A 24,065-nucleotide genomic window follows, 5' to 3' on the forward strand; every position below is an offset into this window, starting at 1 on the left:
ATGCACTGGGTTCATGAATTGGAGACTTCAAGATTGCAAAGACAGCACATCACGCTAAATTATCCGCATTTGATGAATTACATTCAAAACCTCTGCAGGGGTTTTTATGCGACAGGGTCTCGCTCTGTCACCCGGGCTAGAGTGAGTGCCGTGGCGTCAGCCTCGCTCACAGCAACCTCAATCTCCTGGGCTCAAGCGATCCTCCTGCCTCAGCCTCCCGAGTAGCTGGGACTACAGGCATGCGCCACCATGCCCGGCTCATTTTTCCTATATATTTTTAGTTGTCCAGCTAATTTCTTCTTCTTTTTATTTTTTTTAGTAGAGATGGGGTCTTGACCTACCTACCCTCCTTCCTTCCTCCCTCCCTCCCTTCCTCCTTCCCTCTCCTCCTCGTTCCCTTCCTTCCCCCGCCAACCCTGCCTTTCTTTCTTTCTGAAATTGGCAAACATCACAAAATTTACGGGGAAATGCAGACGCCCAAGAACAGCCAAGGCAATTCGGAAGATCAAAATTCTACTGGATGTCAACACTTGCTGCAGAGCTTCGGTGACGAAAGTAACGTGGTATTGGCACACGGATGGACAACAATAGAGCAGCACGCCCAGAAACAGAGCTGCAAAGCCACCAGAGTGACTACAGGGGCAAAGGGAAACGATCCAGGTGTTGCTGGAGACGCAGAGCGATTGGAGCTCTCACACGTGCCCGGTGCGACGACCGCCCTCTGGAAAGGATCTGGCTCTACTTGCTGAATGCGAGGCGCGCCTATGCCCGCGTTGTTCTGCCGCGAGCATAAGCGCAACAGGTCGCATGCATGCACGCGTCCGCCAACAGATCCCGGAGACCGCTCACAGCAGGTCTGCCGACAGCAGACAAACACCGGACGCCGCCCAAGTGCCCCTCGCGAGCGCGACAGATAAATACACGAGCGACCCTCGGCTGCAGGCAGCAACCTGGACGCACCTTACAAGCACGACGCTGAACTGCAAAGTGAGTCCAGCGGGGGGAATCGGGACCGCGGCCACCCGGGCCAGGTGGGGGTCTCTGGGGGTCTGGCCGGGCGCCGCGTCTCGGCCTGGACACAGTGTGTTCTGTTTGTGGAAGCTCATCACGCGGCAACCCCACGTGCCACTGCCCGTGGCCAGTTATGTTTCAGTAAAAAGTGAACGGAAGAGTAAGGCAGACACCAGAGGAACTGCCAGGCTGATACCACAGTGACAACAGCCAGTGATGGGTGGCAGAGCCACAGGACAGTAACGTGTGCGTGCCCACTGCCCTTCTGCCCCTCCTAAGGAAGGGCCTGCACTGTCACGGCGGCTGTCACCGCGGCTGTCACTGTGGCTGTCACTGCGGCTGTCACTGGGGCTGTCACTGCGGCTGTCACTGTGCCTGTCACTGCAGCTGTCACTGTGCCTGTCACTGCGGCTGTCACTGGCTGTCACTGCGGCTGTCACTGGCTGTCACTGCGGCTGTCACTGTGCCTGTCACTGCGGCTGTCACTGGCTGTCACTGCGGCTGTCACTGTGGCTGTCACCATGCCTCTCACCGCGGCTGTCACCGCGGCTATCATTGCAGCTGTCACTACGGCTGTCACTGGGGCTGTCACTGTGGCTGTCACTGCGGCTGTCACTGCGGCTGTCACTGTGGCTGTCACTGCGCTGTCACTGTGCCTGTCACTGCAGCTGTCACTGCGGCTGTCACTGCAGTTGTCACTGTGCCTGTCACTGCGGCTGTCACTGCGCTGGCACTGCGGCTGTCACTGCAGCTGGCACTGCGGCTGTCACTGTGGCTGTCACTGGCTGTCACTGCGGCTGTCACTGTGGCTGTCACTGCGGCTGTCACTGCGGCTGTCACTGGCTGTCACTGTGGCTGTCACTGCGGCTGTCACTGGCTGTCACTGTGGCTGTCACTGTGGCTGTCACTGTGCCTGTCACTGCGGCTGTCACTGGCAGTCACTGCAGCTGTCACTGGCTGTCACTGTGGCTGTCACTGGCTGTCACTGCGGCTGTCACTGCGGCTGTCACTGCGGCTGTCACTGCGCCTGTCATTGTGGCTGTCACTGTCTGTCACTGCGGCTGTCACTGCACTGTCAATGTGGTTGTCACTGTGGCTGTCACTGTGGCTGTCACTGCAGCTGTCACTGCGGCTGTCACTGTCACTGTGGCTGTCACTGCGGCTGTCACTGTGCCTGTCATTGTGGTTGTCACTGTCTGTCACTGCGGCTGTCACTGTGCCTGTCAATGTGGTTGTCACTGTCACTGCAGCTGTCACTGTGGCTGTCACTGTGGCTGTCACTGTGCCTGTCACTGCAGCTGTCACTGTGGCTATCACTGTGCCTGTCATTATGGTTGTCACTGTCTGTCACTGCGGCTGTCACTGTGCCTGTCACTGTGGCTGTCACGGCGCCTGACGGGGAGAACGCACAGAGCCCAGAGCCGTTCCAGCGGCTGGAACGAAACCAGGAGACTTCCACGCTGGAGACAGAGGCCGGAAACCACCGGTGTGGAAAGAAACGTGGAAAAGGTCCAGGAAGGCGGGGAGGAGAAGCAGACCAGAGCACTGGAGGAGGAAGCGGGCGGGTGAGGGGGCGCGGGGCAGGCGCGGGGACATTCCCCTGCTGGCTGCTTCCCGCTGTGCGGCACAGATTCAGCTGCGTCTCCACCTAAGAGCGGCCTGTGGGCCCTGGGCCCTTTAGGTGGGCTGCCCAGTGGACCCGCTGCTGCGACTCAAAACAAGTTTTCGGAGTGCGTTATGTGCCACGCGTTATTTTATTTCCGTGACGATGGGAACGCGTGTTTGTGCCGAAGCACAGAGCACGGGCTGACACAGTGCAGACTGAACCGACCAGGCCGTTCGCACCCCGGGCACGAGATCGGATGCGAGATGGGAGATTGTGTTTTTAACCCCATAGCTATGGGTTTGTTGAAGGGTAGAAAGTGAGATCGTTTTAAGAAGCATAGTTGCTTTGACAATAATGTTTTCTAGAAAATACGAGGCGGACAGGCTGCCCAGAAGACCGGAGACGGAGGGGACTCTGAGGAAGGGGTGGCGGCCTGTTCCGGTGGGAAATGACCCCCCGCCCCCCGCACAGTCCTGGGGGGCTCACGACCAGCCCAGCGAGCCCCCCAGGGCCTCCGGCCTCCAGCTTCCGCCTCCATGCACAGGTGGCCTGAGGGTCAGGTCGCTGGCTGGCGGGGCGGGCAGGCACTAGCACACCTGGGTCCCATGTCTCCCACCCACTCCTCCACCACCCTTCCCCAAACCATCTGCCCTGGGAAAGCAGCCCAGGCCGGGCGGCCTGTCGACAGCCGGGCGTACTGCCCGCAGTTCTGGGGCTGCCAAGGCCGAGACCAGCCGGGAGCGGCCTGCTTCCCTCCCGGCCGCGCTTGTCCGGCCTCTCCCGCGGGCCAGCCCCGCCGACAGGGCTGCCGCCCGCGCTGCGCAGTCTGCGGTGCCCGTTCCTTCAAATACACAGCTCTGTCCTCCGGCCTCCTGCCCACGCGCGCACACGCAGACACACAGACACACACACACACACACATGCCTGCGCACACACACACACACACCTGCACACACACGCCTGCACACACACACACACATCCACACAGACACACACATGCCTGCACACACATACACACACACATGCCTGCACACACACACACACACAGACACACACGGCTGCGCACACACACGCACACACACGCCTGCACAAGCACACACATGCACACAGACACACATGCCTGCACACACACACGCACACACACGGCTGCACACACATGCACACACAGACACACACATGCCTGCACACACACACATGCACACACATACACAGACACACACATGCCTGCACACAGACACACGCACACACATGCCTGCGCACACACACACATGTACACACATACACACACACATGCCTGCACACACACACGCCTGCACACACACACGCCTGCACACACACAGACACACACATGCCTGCACACACACACATGCCTGCACACACACACGCCTGCACACACACACATGCCTGCACACACACATGCCTGCACACACACACGCGCACACACACAGACACACACATGCCTGCACACACACACACACGCACACAGGCACACACGCACACAGACACACACACACAGACACACATGCAGACACATGCACGCGTGCACACAGACACACACGCAGACACAGGCACACACACGCACACAGACACAAATGTGGACACATACACACGCAGACGCGCGCGCGCACACTCTTCTCTCCCTCAGTCCACTCCACGCGGTGCCCACGTGGCCTCTAGAACACAGGGCAACCCCTCCCCCCTCGCTCCAGCCGGACACCCAGACAGCCCCTGCCGGGCCGCGCCCTCCTCCCAGGCTCGCCCGCAAGGCCGTTCTCCGGGTGGCATCAGCCCGAGCTTTTCGATCACAAACCGGACAACGCCACGTCTCTGTCTGCAACCCAGAGAGGGTTTCCCGCCACTCCTTGGACAAAATACACGCTCCTCCAAGTGCAGGAGGCCGGGCCCCACACGGGCAGCCCATGTCTCCCCCACGGTCCTCCTGCCCCGCCCCCGGGCCAGCTCAGACGCCCTGACCCCCCCCAGAGGACACCCAACCTCCTGGCTGCCCGTGAGGAACTCGTCGTTCTTGGGGCCTTGGTTCCTCTTGGATGTCTGGCTCTTCCTGGTCTGCAGCTCTCAGCCCCTGTCCCCTCCTTCGAGAGGCCTCCCCGACCTCCCTTTCCAAGGACAAGACCGCAGCCCAGCACCCGCCCCTCCCCTCTGCCTGGTGCCTGCAGAGCTCCTGTCTGCAACGCACCATTCTCATTTATTTCTTTACCTGTTTTCCTTTGTCTGTCTGTCTGTCTCCTCCACCCTACCCCCCGACACCCTGCAGTGCAAATTCTATTTTTTTTTTTTTTTTGAGACAGAGTCTCGCTTTGTTGCCCAGGCTAGAGTGAGTGCCGTGGCGTCAGCCTAGCTCACAGCAACCTCAATCTCCTGGGCTCAAGCGATCCTCCTGCCTCAGCCTCCTGAGTAGCTGGGACGACAGGCATGCGCCACCATGCCCGGCTGATTTTTTGTTTATATTTTTAGTTGGCCAATTAATTTCTTTCTATTTATAGTAGAGACGGGGGTCTCGCTCTTGCTCAGGCTGGTTTCGAACTCCCGACCTCGAGTGATCCGCCCGCCTCGGTCTCCCAGAGTGCTAGGATGACAGGCGTGAGCCACCGCGCCCGGCCAGTGCAAATTCTTGAAAGCACAGGCTTTGTCTTGTGAATCTAACATGGTAAACCTTATTGAGTGAAGGATGAATAACAAATGACTACTAAGTTGGGGATTATCATGCCATTATTAAAGCGGGAGTTAAGCAGAGTTCAGAGAGGTTAAGTAACACTTCTAAGGCCGCACAGCTCTAACTGACGGATCTGGGATGGGAATCCAGGTCTGTCTTATTCCAGATGTGACTTCTCTATCACTCTCCCCTGGCTTCTTTATGAACCAGTATCTACAGGGCACTTTTCAGCTTAAAAGATCTCTTAGAAATACAGCGCATATTAAATGCAAACATTTTAGGGGCATCTGTGATAGGCCAGGTGCTGTGCCAGGAGGACTGTGCACTTAGTCCTGAAAAGGCTGCCTTCCCAGGGGACCAGGACAGTGGCCCCCGGGCAGAGCACAGGTGTCCTGTCTGCCACACACCTGCGTAGCTCTGCGACCAGCTCAGGGCCACAAACAGTACTCTGTCTCCTGATTTTTTGGTTGAATTACATTTTAGCTGTTTTGTGTTGTTTTTTTTTTCCTGATTATGGTGGTACTACACGCTCATTTTGTAAGCAAATTCAGAAATCGCAGAGAAGAAAAAAAAATGAAGGGCAATTATAATCTAATCACCCAGTGAAAAAATCACTGATCTTACTGTGATATTATTTTGTTTTATAATCAGTTTTCTCCCCTCAACAGAAACATTGTGGCTGTCTCCCATAAATGGCTATGCATTTTATTTCTGGCGTTCCTGCCACTGTAAATAATGCTCTGATAAATATCATTTATGGCCGTCTCCTTTGCACTGTTTCTTGAACCTAGGAGTGGAAATGTTAAGAGAAAGAGTTCGTACTTTTTTTTTTTTTTTTTACTACCAAAATTCTTAGTATAGAGTTCGTACTTTTAAAATTTTTCATATTTATGTGCCAAAATGCCCTCCCCAAAGATTAAAACGATTTAAGTTTTACCAGTTTGAGAGCTGAAAACTGATTTCATGTTACTGTGTATTTCCTCAATTATTCATGACGTGGGCCATCTTTTCAAGTGTCCAGAACAGGGACCCGATGGAAGGTGTGTTCTGTAAGGACTCATTGAAGGAAAGTGCCACCATTTGTACTTTTTCCTACGCGGACTCCATTCGTAGCCTCTGCCCATTCTTCTAGAGTATGTTCCTTGCTCTTCTGCAAGACCACTTTATATCTCGTGAGTATTAGCCATCTATTATTTGTTATCCGTGTTGAAAAACTTCTTTCAGTTTGTCATTTATCTTCAGACTTTTGTTAAGGTGGAATTTTCCTTCTGCATAGAAAACTTAAACTTGTACCCAGGACCTCCCTTTACCAAAAAAAAAAAAAAAAAAAGAAAACTTAAACTTGTAAAACTTAGAATGTTCGAGAAAATGTTTTGCTCTGTGGCAAGGTTTTCCAAGCTGGGCACTGCTAACATTTTGGGCCGGACACGATTCTCCGTGGCGGGGGCACTGTAGAATGCTTGGCAGCACCCCGGCCTCACCCCCTGGATGCCAGGTGGCACCCCCCAAATCGTGACAAACCAGAAATGTTTCCAGACCCTTCCAAGTGGCCTCCTGGGGGGTGGGCACAATGGTCCCCGACTGAGAAGCGCTGCTTTAGGGAGTCTGACTTCAGGGGCCATGCTTACCAATCCCATTTCTACCTCATGGTGTTAATAAAAAGTGCCCTATTGTATTTTTGTCTCGCCATCCACAGTTTCAGTTTTCACATTTGAATCTTCAATCCCTATTGCAGCATACTTCGGCACAAGAAGCGAGGTGAGAAGTCAGACATTGGGACTGCGCTGCGTTTGTCACCGGAAAAGGCAGCTTCGGCGTGTGCCGGGTCGGGACCAGGAGGAAGGGGACAGGTGCGAGGGCCAGGTGCCAACGGTACTCTGCCACCACCAAGCCGGACGGCGCTCGACAGATGCTGAGCGGGTAACGCAGCTCTTCGGGAAAAGTGTTTTCCAATGAGCATTTTACCCGTCTCGGGATCATCTTAACCTCCCAGACCAATAGCCAAACCCCTGGACTCCAGAACCACCTAGAAAATTCTAAGGGGTCTTCCATTTTAGTAGCAAAACATCACAGTGGGTGGTTAACTTTGTGTGTCAGCGCCCTTGGTTTGAATTTTTGTATACTTTCCAGTAAATTTTTAAAAATATACATTAAGTATCCTTTTCTTTTAAATTCCTGCTGGATTTCTATAGAATTTGGTGAATATAGTGGGCTCCCTCTGGTGGTCACGAGAAAATCTCCAAATCTCAACGGTTAGTACACAGTTAAACTTGAACATCTTTATTTATAGGACATAGGCCGTTCTATAATTAATAGAGTCAGAGTGGCTAGACTATGCTTTAAGAGGAAACGTCTAATTATTTCTTTCCTTTCATCAGTGTGTCTCACAAACTGGCTCGTAAGGCCCACTGCCTAAAACCAGGCTTCTAGATCGTCCCTTTTTGGGGGTGTCCTGTTTCTGGCCAGGGCACCGCCGCCGCCCCAGGCTTGGGGCTGCAGTCTCCTCTGCCCGCCCATCCCCATCTGCCCGGTCATGAGGCATGAGTCTGTACCCAGCGACTGTCACAGCTGTTCCCGGCTATCAGTCCTCACGATGGTTATCAACCCTCCTCTGCTCCTGGCTCAGTCCCAGGCTGGGGGAGTCCTGCTGAGCGTCCCTCAGGGGACTCCCCAGTTGTTGGAGCCAAATCCCTGATCCAGCCTGGCCCCTCCCCCCCCGTTTGGTTTCTGGAGTCCTGCTCTTAACACCGAATTCTATTCAGACACCTTCAACTGTGTCCCACACCCCAACTCACCCTCCCACCCCCTGCCACCTTCAGAGCAAACAAAACCGGAAGAGCACGCTCCTAGCTCTGGCTTGGGAGATGCAAAGGCATTATGTGCAACCAAAATGTTTGTACCCCCATCATATTCTGAAATTAAAAAAAAATAAAAACCCAAAAACTCATACTGTCATGAGGTGCTCCATTTGCCTGTGCTCGGAACGTCAGGTCTCATGGAATGACATGTCCCCCACTCAGCTGGCTGACACGCCAACCCACCTTCAAAGCCCCCAACAGCTGCCAGGCTCCTCAGGAGGGACCACCCAGACCCTCCTGACCTGGAGTGACCTCTCCCTCCCTTTAAGTTCTGTAGGACTTTTCCCCTTAGGACTCATCCTAGTCTCAATTCCTCAGGGTTCTTGCATCTGTCTCACCTTCCTCTAACAGCCGGGTCCACAGCTGCCAGGGGACAGCCACCAAAACAGGGCAGGGACACGTAAAGTACCTACTCCCACTGGGTAGAGTCTGACACAGTAAGAGAGTAACCGCCTTGCAGGGTACTCAGTTTTGCCAGGAACTCAAGTTCACCAGGTTTTAATAACTCTTTGAAAAAATATATATGCCATTTTTAGAAATCTTACAAATAAAAAAATAATTCGAAAGAGGATAACAATCTCTTGCTTCAAATCACTGAGAGAGCATGTGCCCTTCACTGAGTTCTTTTTTTTTTTTTTTTTTTTTTTTGGCTTACAACAGAGGCGGTGAACGGGCTGAGTGTGAGCAACTTGCACTACTTCTGTTCCGCTCTGTAAGATTTTCCATAAACTATCGATGAAATGTATCGGGTTCTGTCTGGCAGCTTTTGTCTATTGAAGCTTCAGTCTGTCACTTCCACGCTGTGCTCTATGCTGGTCGCAAGTTGAGTTTCACTCCTGTCTGCAAACTTCCAAACGTCTTCAGAGCAGGGAATTTCTGACTCGGATTAATCTGTTTAATTTCTGGAAAAATCACCCTGTGTTGCAAGCAGAGTGTGCATCCTTTGGAAACCACACACAACGTCTCGGGAATATTATGCAAGGGCACAAAAAGACACAAAAAGAAAATGAGGAGGGTGACCAGTTTTCTAGAAAGTTCCTAATGATGTCTGGGGCCGTCTGAGCCGGGTTGGGACGGGGTGAAGGGCAGGAGGAGCCCCAGGCCCTGCAGGAGGAGAGCTCATTCGTGCCTCACTTTCTCCCCCTCTCTGCTTCTCTCACTCCCGTGTTGCCAGGATTTTCTCGCCCATGTCCCAGGGGAACGTGCCAGAAAAGTCTGCCAAGCCTTTGTTCTTTCCTTCCAGAATATTCCCAGCCAACCTCCGACTCCGTATCTCTTCTCCCTTCCTCTTCGGCAGCCCCTCCCACCCTCGAGGCCATCCCACGAGCGGGCACGGCTGAGGCCCACTTGAGACTTGAAAAACTGAGCCACAGGGAGGCCGAGTAACCGGCTGAGGCCACACAGCTGGGACACGGCTGAGAATTCAAACCGGGCAGTCTGGGGCCAGAGTCGGTGAGCTTCCCCCTGGGCCACGCTGCTTCTTGGTGGCTCAAAGTGGATCCGATCCTCTGGGCAAAGCCGAATCTGGCTACAGTCCTCAGCTGAGGACCAACAACCGGGCCTGGCTGGCCAGCTGTCCCCGGAGCAGGACTGAAACGGTCGCTTGTTGTTGGTGCCACCCCGCTACATCCGTTTTCTCTTCTTCTGGGACGAGCACCCCGATTTTCCATGGGGGAACCACCCTTCCCCACGCCACACAGTTCTGGTATTGCCAACCCTTCCCCACACCGGTCTCCACTAGCTCCCAGAATGGTCACATGACCCGAGCAAGTCACATGACCTGAGAGTGGCCACAAGACCCAAACCCAGGCAACCAATGGCTTGACGGGCCCCTGCCCCGAGCCAGGCATGCCAGGGTCAGCTCTGAGACTTTTCTCTTTCTCAATCACCGTAAAATACATATAACATAAAACTGACCATGTTAACCATTTTAAAGTGCACGGTTCCATGGTATTTAATACATTCACTGTGTTGCACAAACATCACCAACAGCCGTTTGTTTCTAGAACTTTCTGTCTTTCCAAACAGAAACTCTGTGCTCACTGAACAATGACTCCCGGGTCCGGGTACCGTGGCTGCCACAAAACTGCCACAGACTGGGCAGCTTAATTTTATTTTTATTTTCTTTTATTTTTTTACCTTTTCTTTTATTTACCTTTTATTTTCTCATACTTCTAGAAAACAGAAGGTCAAGACCAAGGTGTTAGCAGGTTGGTTTCTTCTACGGTCCTTGGCTTGCAGATGCCTTCTTCTCCCTGTGCCCTCAGGTGGCCCTCCTCCTGCGAGTCCAAACCTCCTCCTATAAGGACACCGGTCACACTGGGCTGACCCCAGTGGCCTCATTTTACCTTGGTTACCTACTTCCAAACACAGTCACTTTCTGAAGCACTGGGGGTTAGGGCTTCCAGACATGAATTTGGGGGGAGGGACATAGTCCAACCCATGACACCCCTCCCTCCCTCCCTAGTTCCGGGACTTTCGAGAAAGAGGAATCTTCTGGGGCTCCTGAGCAGGTGCGGTCAACCCCGAAGCTACTGGCACCACCTTTGCCAGCAGAGATCAGCCCCAAAGAATGACTATCTGAAAACGAGGCAGCCAAGAGTTGAGGGAGACTGAGCCCCTGCGCCCGGACATAGCTAAAGCCAGCTCTGCCTCAGGCCCTTCCATGCCCAGGGAAGTGAGCTAACAAATGTCCTTTTTTACTTTATTAATGAAGGACGGTCAGGCCTTATTTATTTATTTATTTATTTTTTTGGAGACAGAGTCTCGCTTTGTTGCCCAGGCTAGAGTGAGTGCCGTGGCATCAGCCTAGCTCACAGCAACCTCAAACTCCTGGGCTCAAGCGATCCTCCTGCCTCAGCCTCCCGAGTAGCTGGGACTACAGGCATGCACCACCATGCCCGGCTAATTTTTTCTATATATATATATATATATATATATATATTAGTTGGCCAATTAATTTCTTTCTATTTATAGTAGAGCCGGGGTCTTGCTCTTGCTCAGACTGGTTTCGAACTCCTGACCTTGAGCAATCCGCCCGCCTTGGCCTCCCAGAGTGCTGGGATTACGTAAAGGACAGTCAGGCCTTAATGAGTGCTCCAGTGCGTGTAATTCAAAGGTGGGTTAATGCAAAGGCCTCCTACCCCGGGGTGCCCGTGACTGCAGGACACGCAGGGTGTGACCCCAAGGCAGCTATTTATGTGTCGGAGTCAAGATGCAACCCCAGGCCTTGGGCGGCTCCCGTGTCACCACCGTACACAGCACAGCGGACGCTGGGCCGTGCTGGCATCACCCACGGAGCCGGCGCCAGGGCCCACCTGGGCCACAGAGTTCCCTGCAGCGTTCTGTGACCCCCGGGGCTGCAGAGATGCCAACGACAGACAAAGCCCAGGACAGGCAGGGAACGAGGAGACGCATGCGGCAGGCCTGCCTTCCTCCCAGCACGGGAGGGACGCGGCACGTCCGCGCAAACAGGGGACGGGAACAGCCCGAACGTCCTTCGGAAGGACTGACCGAGGACATCACGCGACAGCCCGCGGGATTCCATCGCTGAGCCACAACGAGCAGCCCCTGCGCTCCGATTCGGAGGCCGAGCGAGCACGGCACGCAGGACGCTCAGGCGGAAAAGCAGCACCCGGGGAAGGAGACGCCACCCCCACCGTGCGACAGGCAGGAACTGCTCACCATCGGGGACGCCACTGCCTCTGCAGCCGGGGTGGCCAACGCCAGAGCCACTCGCCGTGACTCACACTGAAATCAGCTAAAATAAAATAAAACGTAAACACTCAGTTGCTCCGTGTCACCAGCCACATCTCAAGGTTGGCCGACGGTTACGTGTGGCCGGCAGAGGCCGCAGTCCTGGACAGCGCAGGCCCAGAAAGTTCTGCCAGGCAGCGCTGGCTCTCGAGGGACACGGCAGACCGGAAAAGGGCCCTCGGAAAGAGGAGCCGGAGAACCAGGGCAGGGGAAATCGCTTTTCACCAATCTTTCATGGCTGAGCTCAACCCTGCAGACTCCTCTCCCGCTGGGCCCCAGACACTGAATTGTCACACCGTGGACCCACCTTTGCAGAAATCTCGGGGCCTCTCCCAGCCCCGGGACGCTCATGATCAGGGGGTCTGGTTTCCGGACCAGCTGCGGGGGTCTGGGAAACGCGGGGCGGCTTGGCCAGTGGAAGGGAAGATACTAAGGACAGGAGACACTGCGTTCGGCTCCCCTGTTCTCTGAGGAAGTCACAGGTCACTTCATTTTGCTGTCACCCTTCCCTGTACGTCGGGAAGTCTGAGCCGCACGGTGCGTTCCCAGGCGCTCACTGGTACTGGGTACCACCCTGAGAGCATCATTCGAACCCTGGACACACCAGGTTAGACACCACACCCCGAAACTCCCAATCACAGTCTGTACAAGGCTCCCCCACCTGGGGACAACCGGAAGACCCGCTTCCAATGTGGATCTGAGCCACATGGATTATAGGAATCAAGAATTACCCTGGCTTTATGCATAGCCGTCCTGGTCCACACCAGCAAACGCCAAGAGAGACGTGACCATCTGAATAATTCAGACCAATTTTTCTGTTCCCTTCCTGTCCCTCCACCGAAAGGAAACAAAAAGCTTATTACGCCCACCAGATTATTTATCTACTTCCCACATGTCCAGCTCGGAGAGCTCTGGTGCAATGCTGGTCCCGAGCGCCTGGGAGTCCCATGGGTGCACACCTGTGGGACCGCCACGCCTTTCCTGCCATCGCATCCTTTATTCTAAGTCATCTCTGATGGAGTCTTTGTTCCACCACCAACCAAACCACAGTATTTCATTTTACTGGAGACTCAGACGGGGAGCCTGCCAGGCCCAGGACAGCCCACAAGGCACGAGAGCCTGAGCCCGTGCGTGTTGGTGGCAATTTTGAGCAAACAGCCCAGAGAAGGACCAGACCTAAGGAAGTCTGGAGCCAGCAAGGCATGAAGCCTCCACTTACCTGGGGGGCAGACACACTCAGATGGCGCTTCCCGAACGGTCCGGAGCTTGGCTAGTCCGTCCAACTTCTGAGCAGGGAAGAAAAAGAAAGGAAAAAAAAAAAAAAATGAGAATGAGTTTCAGGGCAGGGAGGGGTACAAGTGGAAAAATCAACAAGAACAGATGGATCTAAAAGATCTACCCTGATGATGGTGTTTTCGAGAACATTTCACAAAGGATCATTAAATTCGACAGGCAGTTTTAGAATAAGAGGAAAAACCAAAAACAAAACACTGAACAGTTACCGGGGAGTCCTTGAGGAGAAAGAAGGTGGCCTGTTTCTGCTCTGTTACGTTTTCAAATACGATGCCAAGAGTTAAAAACAACAGAAACCAGCATCTTGCAAATTAAGAAAAGCCCCTTGACCATTTCTCAGAACTGGGCCCTGGGGCCAGCTTCCCTACCCAAAGCCACCCCACCTGCACCCTCCCCTGCCCCGGTGACAACACTGTCCTTCCTTCCTTTCTTTTTTCCATTTTCCTTTCTTCTTACCAGTGGGGATCCTTGGCCTAGAAAATTCGGTTCAGTACAACTTAACAAGAATCCCGGCACATGCCCAGCCCTGTGCCCGATTTGGGTGAAAGGAAAAGAATTACTACAGAAATGGAGGCAAAAGTGAGTGGCGACTCACAGGGACAGCCCTGGCATGCTCACGGCCTGATGTGGCCCTCGGGGCAAACTCTGAGGCCAGAGCTAACGTCCCTGCCTCACAGATAAGGGGAGGGAAGCTTGAAAGAGAGAAATTTGTCCCACGTCCCAAATCTAGGCTCAGAGGAATGAAGCCATTGGCCCCTAATCCCAAAACTAGCCAGGACTTGAGTCCTGGCAAAGACACACAAAGTATTAACCTTTCTTTGGAAGGGGGGGGTGGGGTGGAAACCCTAAAAGCAAAACAAAGCAAGGCAGGAATGTGCTAGCCTGCGGAAACAGTGCAAGACAACTGCGGGAATGGGGGCTTCAGGTTCAAATGCAAAATGGTGATTTGAAGAGGGAGGGACAGGGCACCCCCTGGTCTGTGCCCTTGACCCCCAGGCCCGGGGTTTTCAAAGGAGACACCCCCCAGCCCGGCCTGTCTGCCTCCGGCTGTAGTAGCCCAGCACCGGGAGGGGGAGGCCCGAACCCGATGGGACCTCCAGCCACCTGCAACGCTGACCCTGAACGCAGAGGAAGACAGGGCCAGCTACCCTCACCCTCACCATGGGGGAAACACCACCAAGACAGCAGAGGGGCCCCGGGGCAGCACCTTTAGGTGCACTAACACCTCCGTCCTCACTGCACCACTGGCCCCGGCCCCACAAGGCCCTGGGCTTGCCCCGGACATTGGAACCCACCCGGCTGGGCCTCAGGATGCCACCTCTCGGCTCCCTGCAGGGACTGCCACCAGCCACGTGCCCCTGCTCTGGCCCAGGGTCACCCTGTGGGCAGCCTGGGGCGGACCCCAGCCTCCAGGGCCCCCCCCCCGCAGCTGCCATGGGTTCCTGCGGGGGGGGGGGGCAGGGAACCCCTCCCACGATAGGCGGCAGACACCCAGGCCTGCCGGCCACCCCAGCCCAGCTGATGGGGAGGCCCATGCAGAAGCTTCAGCCAGACCTGGGCACTCACTCTCTCCCCATTGTATCTGCAGATACTAAGACAGATTTCAAAATGTGCTTGGATAAAGAGTCCAGCCTCCTAGTTTAAGCCAGTTAATTTGTGCAAGAAGCTCTTATCTGCTTTTATCAGTGCTAGACAGAAAACAAAGGACTGCCACGCTAATTTCGTTTTTTTTTTTTTTAACAAAGGCATTTAATGCTAAAAAAAAAAAACACAATTCACTTTTAACAGCTGGTATCACACTTGGGCAACTGCTATCACATCTGGGCCTCTCTCCTTGAGGGGAGGGGAGCTTTCTCAAATACTGATAGGAAACACAATGACTTCTAAGCTACCCTTACTTGAAAACGAAAAGCTAGCTAGGAAACTACTGATGAATGGGAGAAAATGTACTGTTAATGCCAGCGGCTGGGATTGTAGGTTACCGGGACTGCGTTTTTGTCTTGCCATTTATTCTAACTCCGGAGCATTTGTCTTTCTAGATCTGAGGGCCAGTCTGCAACATTTTTATCTCCTAGTCCCTTCCCCTCCCCCACCCGCAGCCCCTCACTGTGGGTTTGAACCGTCCCTACTAAGATGAAATGTTTGACTTAGAAACCCAATCCCACAATCCTGACTTCATGCTTTTTTTGCCCCCCCTAATTCTAAGAAAATATTCTTTTGTGTCCAGGTTTGTAAAAATGATTTAAAAGCCTCAACTTTTTACGTCCAATCTTCTGACTGTACCCCTAGCATCTGCAAACAATACGGTGCTGGCTTTACATATGCAAACAAGTCCTGACTCTGAAAGTAAATAAAGGAAGAGTTTCTGAGAAAAGAGCAGGGCGACTCTGGGGGCCATTCCCTGGGAGAAACACCGAGAAGGAGAACTTGAGGTTTGGGGGAAGGTGCCAACAGCTCGGGGGGGAAACTCATCAGGGGAAACCATGGGTTTCAAAACAGCAGTCCATGGTCAGATGATAAATTTATTAATAATGTGTTGGAGCACTAGTCTAGAACAATCCACCAGATGTTTGATCACATCCTCAAAATGGTTCTGCGCTGATGAAATATAGATTGATGTACAAAAAGGGGACGTAGTGATTCATCTCTATAAAAGGCTGCAAATAAAACCATAAGACTTTTCTATCCTTGCACTGAAAATTCCTACGCCGGGGAATGCATCCCACGGAAATACACCCGCAAAAACAAGAAAATGCTATTCGTGGAGAAGCCGCCCGGCAGAGCAGCGGGCACGGTCATGGCGGGACGGGCAGGCCCCGATGGACTGTCACACGTCGGGAGACAGCGTTGTGAAACTGCAGCCACCAGGAAAAATGTTCACGACACATCAAATAAAACGTCTGCGTCTATGTAAAAATTCAGGCATACGGGAGAGGCCACTACCAACAGAACCCAGTGGGTGTTGGGACTATCAAAAGAAATTTAAGAGGCCGGGCTCGGTGGCTCACTCCTGTAATCCTAGCACTCTGGGAGGCCGAGGCGGGCGGATTGCTCGAGGTCAGGAGTTCGAAACCAGCCTGAGCAAGAGCGAGACCCCGTCTCTACTATAAATAGAAAGAAATTAATTGGCCAACTAATATATATAGAAAAAATTAGCCGGGCATGGTGGCGCATGCCTGTAGTCCCAGCTACTCGGGAGGCTGAGGCAGGAGGATCACTTGAGCCCAGGAGTTTGAGGTTGCTGTGAGCGAGGCTGACGCCACGGCACTCACTCTAGCCTGGGCAACAAAGCGAGACTCTTGTCTCAAAAAAAAAAAAGAAAAAAAAGAAATTTAAAAGTTCTGTGTTGTTGTGATACCACCTTCTCAGTAAAAATAAGAAACCCTGGAAGTAGAAGACACAAGATGAACTCCCAGCCCAAGTGAGATTTGAACAGCAGGTGCGTGATTCTGGCTCCTCGGGGAGACCCAATGCCAGGACCAGCCCTGCTAATAATGCACATGCACCACTATGGCCGGGGCAAAGGCCTGCCTAGATAGAGTCAGACCCCCGGCCCCAGCCCCCCCTCCTCGTTCTTCTTCCTGCCCCCACGAGGATGGCTTTCCACCACTCCTCTGTGCCAGCTTGCCCAGTCCCCCCAACATTGGCCCTTCCAGGCTGGGACGATCACACACGCCCATTTACAGACGAGAAAACTCAAACTTAAGAGAGGGAAGTGTCAGGGCTGGACTGGAACCCTGGTAGCAACTGACCCCAAATACAAAGCAGCAAGACGACCTCTGCTTATGAGCCACTTGTGTGCCTGGGACACATTTGTTAAAAGTTGCTATCGAAAGCCAGGCCTTGGAAACTATGGACAGAACTCAACCCCGCGTTTGGGGAAGGTTGGAAGAGTGAGAAGAATTAAGCCCAAGGCGTGGTGGTGTGGAGGAGATTAAGGGCGATAGAATTGTTCCCTGTGGCCCTGGGGTGGTGGACGGGTGACTATGCATTTGTCAAAGTCCGGAGGGCTGTCTGTCACAAAGACTGAACTTTAAAGGATATTAATGAAAACCAAGGTCAATCAGGATCCTGGAGAATCCCAGGCCCGCTGAAGGCTACGGGGGTGGGGGGTGGGGGTGGGGGGGAGAGTGTAGCTTAGCTAAGTTACTTGCAAAATAATATTTTGATTGGAAACTGTAAAAGAATGGGGACAGAGGGACCCTGACATAAACACTGCGCTCTAGGCCAGGTTGATACGGGGTGCAGGTGAGCAGTTTTGAAGCTACTGTACATATTAGGGCCGAACAAATAAGTAAATAAACTATAGGCAACGAGAGCCAGGCTTCTCACTGTCCAAGAAAGAAACAGTAAGTAAGCAAAGTGCGTCCGATAGAATGAACCCGTTGTGCTGGATCGGAATCAGGGACGTCACCATGAGGCCACGTTTACGTTCTGTCCACAGGTCAACGTTGTAGGGACCATGGGCAGGGTTCCCCTTGGCCCTCTGAAAGTTTGCTGGAAAAAATCAACTAATCAATTAAAAATAGGCAGATTAGGCTGGGCGCGGTGGCTCACGCCTGTAATCCGAGGCGGGCGGATCGCTCAAGGTCAGGAGTTCAAAACCAGCCTGAGCAAGAGCGAGACCCCGTCTCTACTATAAATAGAAAGAAATTAATTGGCCAACTAAAATATATATAGAAGAAATTAGCCGGGCATGGTGGCGCATGCCTGTAGTCCCAGCTACTCAGGAGGCTGAGGCAGGAGGATCGCTTGAGCCCAGGAGTTTGAGGTTGCTGTGAGCTAGGCTGACGCCACGGCACTCACTCTAGCCTGGGCAACAAAGCGAGACTCTGTCTCAAAAAAAAAAAATAGGCAGATTAATTGGAGAAAAGGCACACAACTTTATTTGACGTGTATACACAGGATCTTTCAGAATGAAGACCCAGAGATACAGGGGGAATTGTCCATTTTCATGCTTAGGTTCAACAAAGTATAGGCAGCCACGTAGAAATCGGATTGGACAAAAAGGCATGACTTAATGCTAGACTGAGAGGAAACACCCAGGGCCTGTCTGTCTAGATTCTTTTTGTTTTTTGGTTTTTTTTTGAGACAGAGTCTCGCTTTGTTGCCTAGGCTAGAGTGAGTGCCGTGGCGTCAGCCTAGCTCACAGCAACCTCAAACTCCTGGGCTCAAGCGATCCTTCTGTCTCAGCCTCCCGAGTAGCTGGGACTACAGGCATGAGCCACCATGCCCGGCTAATTTTTTCTATATATATTAGTTGGCCAATTAGTTTCTTTCTATTTTTATAGTAGAGACGGGGTCTCTCTCTTGCTCAGGCTGGTTTTGAACTCCCGACCTCGAGCAATCCACCCGCCTCGGCCTCCCAGAGAGCTAGGATTACAGGCGTGAGCCACCGCGCCGGGCCTGTCTAGATTCTTCTTGCCCTCTCTGAGCATGAATTCCTTCCTTCTAGGTGTGGGGCAGGACCCTCTCTGGAATGGGGGTCTTATGACCTGCAGTCAAACAAGATATGTCGGATGATTTCCTTTGTTCTTTTCTTTTTTTTTTTTTTTTTTTTTTTGAGACAGGAACTTCCTCTGTCCCCCAGGCTAGAGTGCAGTGGCAGCATCATAGCTCACTACAACCTCAAACTCCTAGACTAGGGTCATCCTGCTGCCTCAGCCTCCCAGGTACCTGGGGCTGTCAGTGCATGTCACCTCGCCAGGCTAATTTTTCTATGTTTTATAGAGATTGGGGCCTTGTTCTTGCTCAGGCTGGTCTCGAACTCCTGACCTCAAGCAATCCTCCTGCCTCAACCGCCCAGAGTGTTAGGATTACAGGCGTGAGCCAGCACACTCAGCCCAGATTATTTCTTTATGGCCAATTTTTAAATAGAAATGCAGAGGGAAAGTCAGAGTAATTTTTTTAGGTTTTATGGCTAGCTTTGGGAAAAAGGGGGCTCTGGTTTCTACGACCCACCTTGGGGAAGAGGGAGTCTCCTCCCTATGGCTAGCCTCAGGGGAGAGTGGGACTGAGAGACGGAGGGCAGGAAAAGGTCAGAGAAAAATTTTTGCTTCTGGGGCCTTCATTTTGTGGTATTGTTTTCCAAGCCCCAACATAACATACAGAAATAGTTACAGATATATGCAAATAGAAGGGTTACTATACATGCATATACACCCTACCTCTTTCTACAGAGAAGGCCTACAAAGAGGGACACCCTAGTAGCAACAAGCACACCCAGTGCTCAGATCTTGGTTTCTAAATATCATTCTCCAGTAAAAGGAACCAGGGCTTCTTGGAGAAATGGCTGGTTCTAGGCCCAAGGTAGGAAAAATATGAGATAAGCCTAGCATCTTGTAACACCAGAAAGTAAAGAAGTGCTTTATAATAAGCGGGGTGGGGGTGGAGGGTATATGCCAAAGAAACACAAGAACCAACCTGAAGGGCTTGGAATGGCCAAAGTTGGAACAGTTTAAGCAACCAAATAAGTAATGTGGTATTGACTTATAATCCAAAGAATAAATTGAATACCATATGTTTCCCCCAAAATAAGACCTACCCATAAAATAAGCCCTAGTAGGATGTCTAAGCATGTGTGCAATAGAAGCCCCACCCCGAAAATAAGCCCTAGTGACGGGTGTGGCTACGCAGCACATCTGCACAACCCATGCATTTTGTCGCACAGTGGGAAAGAACACGAGCAGCCCTTCTCATCTGCCCCGTGAGAGCTCTAGTGCTCGACAGGAGAGATAGGGGCCGATGGTTCTAAAGGAAAACAGAGTCACAAGAAATTCAGGATGGAATTCAGAGTTTGGAGAATTATGATGATGATGTTCCAGAAGAAGACGACTTAACTATATTTGAATCAATGTAGATTGTTGTACTGTACTTAAGAGAAATAACACATCCCCTGAACATAAGCCCTAGGGTGTCTCCTTGAGGAAAAATAAATATAAGACCCTGTCTTATTTTCGGGGAAACACGGTACCCGTAAGTCCATGTTGATATAAATGATTGGATACGTAAATGGGGAGAAGAGACAAAACTACCTTGCAGTCTCTCAAATAATCTACGGAGCTAAAGTCCCCGTCCTTGAGAGTGAGCTGGACTTACTCAGATAGTAACTTTACAAGGGAGAAATCTGGCAGACACTACATTAACCAAGTGATCAAGGTTAATCATCAGCAGAGCTGAGTCACACTGACGTCACGGACCCCCTGACATCGTGCCACGAAAGTGGCAATCCACCTCAGTGGCATCCTCTCCAAACACCTAACCTAGTCTGATCACGGGAAAGTCAGACTGGCCCCAGGTGAGAGGCATGCTCCGAAATGCCTGCCCCCGTGTGTCTCAAAACTCTCTAGGTCATAAAAAACAAGGACGAGGCCAGGCGCGGTGGCTCACGCCTGTAGAGACATGTAGAGACGGGGTCTCGCTCTTGCTCAGGCTGGTTTCGAACTCCCGACCTTGAGCAATCCGCCCGCCTCGGCCTCCCAGAGTGCCAGGATTATAGGCGTGAGCCACCGCGCCCGGCCGAGGCTGCTGTTTTAAAATACACTCCCCCCTGCAACAGGGAAGGGGGACTGGGACAAGTGTCATAATGTGCCCTGCAAAAAAATAACAACACAAAAATAAACATGAGTGTACATTTACTTGAGTATGTGTTTTCAATTCTTTAGGGCATAAACCTAGGAGTGGAATTGCTGGGTCACGTGATATTCATACTTAGTTTTTTTAAGGATTCACCAAACTGTCTTCTGCACTGGCTGAACCATTTTCCGCTGGCACCAGCAGTGTGTGCAAGTTCCAGTTTCTCCAAGCCCTTCCCAGCAGGTACAGGTGGGTGGGAGGTGGTGTCCCACTGTGGTTTATGTGCAGCCCCCTAATGGCTAATGATATTAAGCACCTTTGCATGTGCTTGTTGGCCATTTCCATGTCCTGTTTGAAGAAATGTCTGTCAAATCCTTTTCCCACGTTGAAATTGAGTTTTGTGTCATTTTGTTGTTGAGTGGTAAGCATTCTTTAAAATTCTGGATGCCAGGCCGGGCGCAGTGGCTCACGCCTGTAATCCTAGCACTCTGGGAGGCCGAGGCGGGCGGATTGCTCAAGGTCAGGAGTTCGAAACCAGCCTGAGCAAGAGCGAGACCCCGGCTCTACTATAAATAGAAAGAAATTAACTGGCCGACTAATATACATATAAAAAATTAGCCGGGCATGGTGGCTCATGCCTGTAGTCCCAGCTACTCGGGAGGCTGAGGCAGAAGGATCGCTTGAGCCCAGGAGTTTGAGGTTGCCGTGAGGTAGGCTGACGCCACGACACTCACTCTAGCCTGGGCAACAAAGTGAGACTCTGTCTCAAACAACAACAACAACAAAACTCACAATTACATCTGAAACCATAGCTCTGCAGACACTGGTAGCAGGCCGGGAAGGACAGGGATCTGAGACACAGGCGACAACCAGGAGCGCACGGCCTGGGGCGCGGACGGGCTGAGTGCGGGGAGGGGAAAGACAGACGGAGCCTGGCAGCCTTTCTGTGCATAGGTGGCGCTGGGAGTCCAGGGAGGCTGAGGCAGGCTGAGTCTGCGGGGGGGGGGGGGGGGACCGGAGAGACGGCTGCACAGAGACAGGCCAGAGTCTGGCACTAATCGGCAGCCATGGGCAGGGAAAGAACCACCTGGCGGACAAGAGGGGACAGCGGCCAGTGCTGGAGCCGGGCCAGGAGCGCTCACAGCTGCTGTCCCCCAGCTTTCTGGGCAGGGCCAGGAGGGGCCGCCTGAGCCGCAGGGCGCCAGCAGTCCCCCCCCAACAGACCTGAAACTCGAGACCCCAAAGGACCAAAGTGTTTCCAAGTAACCTCACTGCCGCGAGACAAAGCCACGAGTATGTACAGGGATGCGATGACGCCCAGCAACAGCCAAAGCTCATCGCCCTGTCTGCCACCCAGTGAGAAAAGTCACCCGCAGGAAGGTGGCCCCCAATGAGCAGAAAGACCCACTCAAAGGAACAGACCCCAAACTGCCACAGATGCCCGGGCTAAGCAAGCAAAGACCTTAAAGCAATTATTGTAACTGTGGTGCATATGTTCCGAGTGTTAAGTAGAAAACAACAAAGACATTAAAAAGATCCAGGCCGGGCGCGGTGGCTCACGCCTGTAATCCTAGCACTCTGGGAGGCCGAGGCGGGCGGATTGCTCAAGGTCAGGAGTTCAAAACCAGCCTGAGCGAGACCCCGTCTCTACCATAAAAATAGAAAGAAATTAATTGGCCAACTAATATATATATATAAAAAATCAGCCGGGCATGGTGGCTTGTGCCTGTAGTCCCAGCTACTCGGGAGGCTGAGGCAGGAGGATCGCTTGAGCCCAGGAGTTGGAGGTTGCTGTGAGCTAGGCTGAGGCCACGGCACTCACTCTAGCCGGGGCAACAGAGTGAGACTCTGTCTCAAAAAAAAAAAAAAAAAAAAAAAGATCCAAACTAAAAAATTCGAGAGTTGAAAACCACCAAAGCCTGAGATGGAAAATATGGGGGGCCGGATTGACGGCGGAGGACACCTTGCGGAAGAAAAGAAGCTGAACTTGAAGACAGCAGTAGAAACCGTCCAAAATGAACACGGAGAGAATGAATTATTATTTTTTTTTAACAAAAGGAAAGAAAAAGAGAAGAGAATTGGTAAACTATGGCCTGAATACATGTAATCGGAGTTGCTAAAGGAGAGAAGAGAGCAGAGGAGGAAAAAATATTTGAAGAAGGGTCAAAAAGTGTTTCCAAATTTGATGAAAATGATGAACTCACAGATCCAAGAATCTCAATGAAACCCAAGCACAACAAACACCAAGAAACTACACTAAGACATACCCTAGTCTGATTCCTTAAAATCAGTGATAAAGTGGAAATCTTAAAAGCAGTTGCAGAATTGCCCGATCATCTATCTATATTACATGGACAGTTGGAACCCTCATACACTGCTGGTGAGAATATAAAATGATACAATGGCTTTAGACAACAGCTGGGCAGTTTCTTAAAGAGTTAATCCTTCATCCCAGGGATGCAGGGATGGTTCAACATACGTAAATCTATAAATGCAATTCACCACATAAACAGAAGCAAAAACAAAGACCACATGATTCTTTCAATAGATGCAGAAAAAGCTTTTGACAAAATTCAACACCCTTTCATGATACGAACACTTAAGAAAATAGGCATAGAAGGGACATACCTAAAAATGATACAAGCCATATATGACAGACCCGTAGCCAACATCATACTGAATGGGGAAAGACTGAAATCATTCCCACTTAGAACTGGAACCAGACAAGGCTGCCCACTATCTCCACTTCTATTCAACATAGTGCTGGAAGTCTTGGCTACAGCAATCAGACAGGAAAATGGAATCAAAGGTATCCAAATAGGGGCAGAAGAGATCAAACTTTCACTGTTTGCTGATGATATGATATTGTATCTAGAAAACTCCAAGGATTCAACCAAGAAACTCCTGGAACTGATCAATGAATTTAGTAAAGTCTCAGGATACAAAATTAATACACAGAAATCAGAGGCATTCATATACGCCAACAACAATCTAATTGAGAACCAAATCAAAGACTCAATTCCCTTCACAATAGCAACAAAGAAATTAAAGTACCTAGGAATATATTTAACCAAAGAGGTAAAAGACCTCTACAGGGAGAACTATGAAACACTGAGGAAGGAAATAGCAGAGGATGTAAACAGATGGAAATCCATACCATGCTCGTGGATCGGCAGACTCAATATCGTCAAAATGTCTATACTACCCAAACTGATCTACAGATTCAATGCAATACCTATTAAAATCCCATCAGCATTCTTCACAGATATAGAAAAAATAATTTTACGCTTCG

The 24,065-nt window shown here is 51.7% G+C and overlaps 1 protein-coding gene across 1 annotated transcript in view; it reads right to left on the reverse strand.

The window, feature by feature from the left end:
- The window catches only part of COL23A1 (collagen type XXIII alpha 1 chain), a 218,627-nt gene that overhangs the window by 180,364 nt on the left and 14,198 nt on the right, over positions 1 to 24,065 (reverse strand). The window contains exon 2 of the mRNA XM_075998436.1: positions 13,125 to 13,191. Within this exon, the coding sequence (XP_075854551.1) occupies positions 13,125 to 13,191 (67 nt within the window). The remainder of the gene's footprint in view (positions 1 to 13,124; positions 13,192 to 24,065) is intronic.

Source organism: Microcebus murinus, chromosome 28 (assembly GCF_040939455.1).
Source record: "Microcebus murinus isolate Inina chromosome 28, M.murinus_Inina_mat1.0, whole genome shotgun sequence".
NCBI classification, from domain to species: domain Eukaryota; kingdom Metazoa; phylum Chordata; class Mammalia; order Primates; family Cheirogaleidae; genus Microcebus; species Microcebus murinus.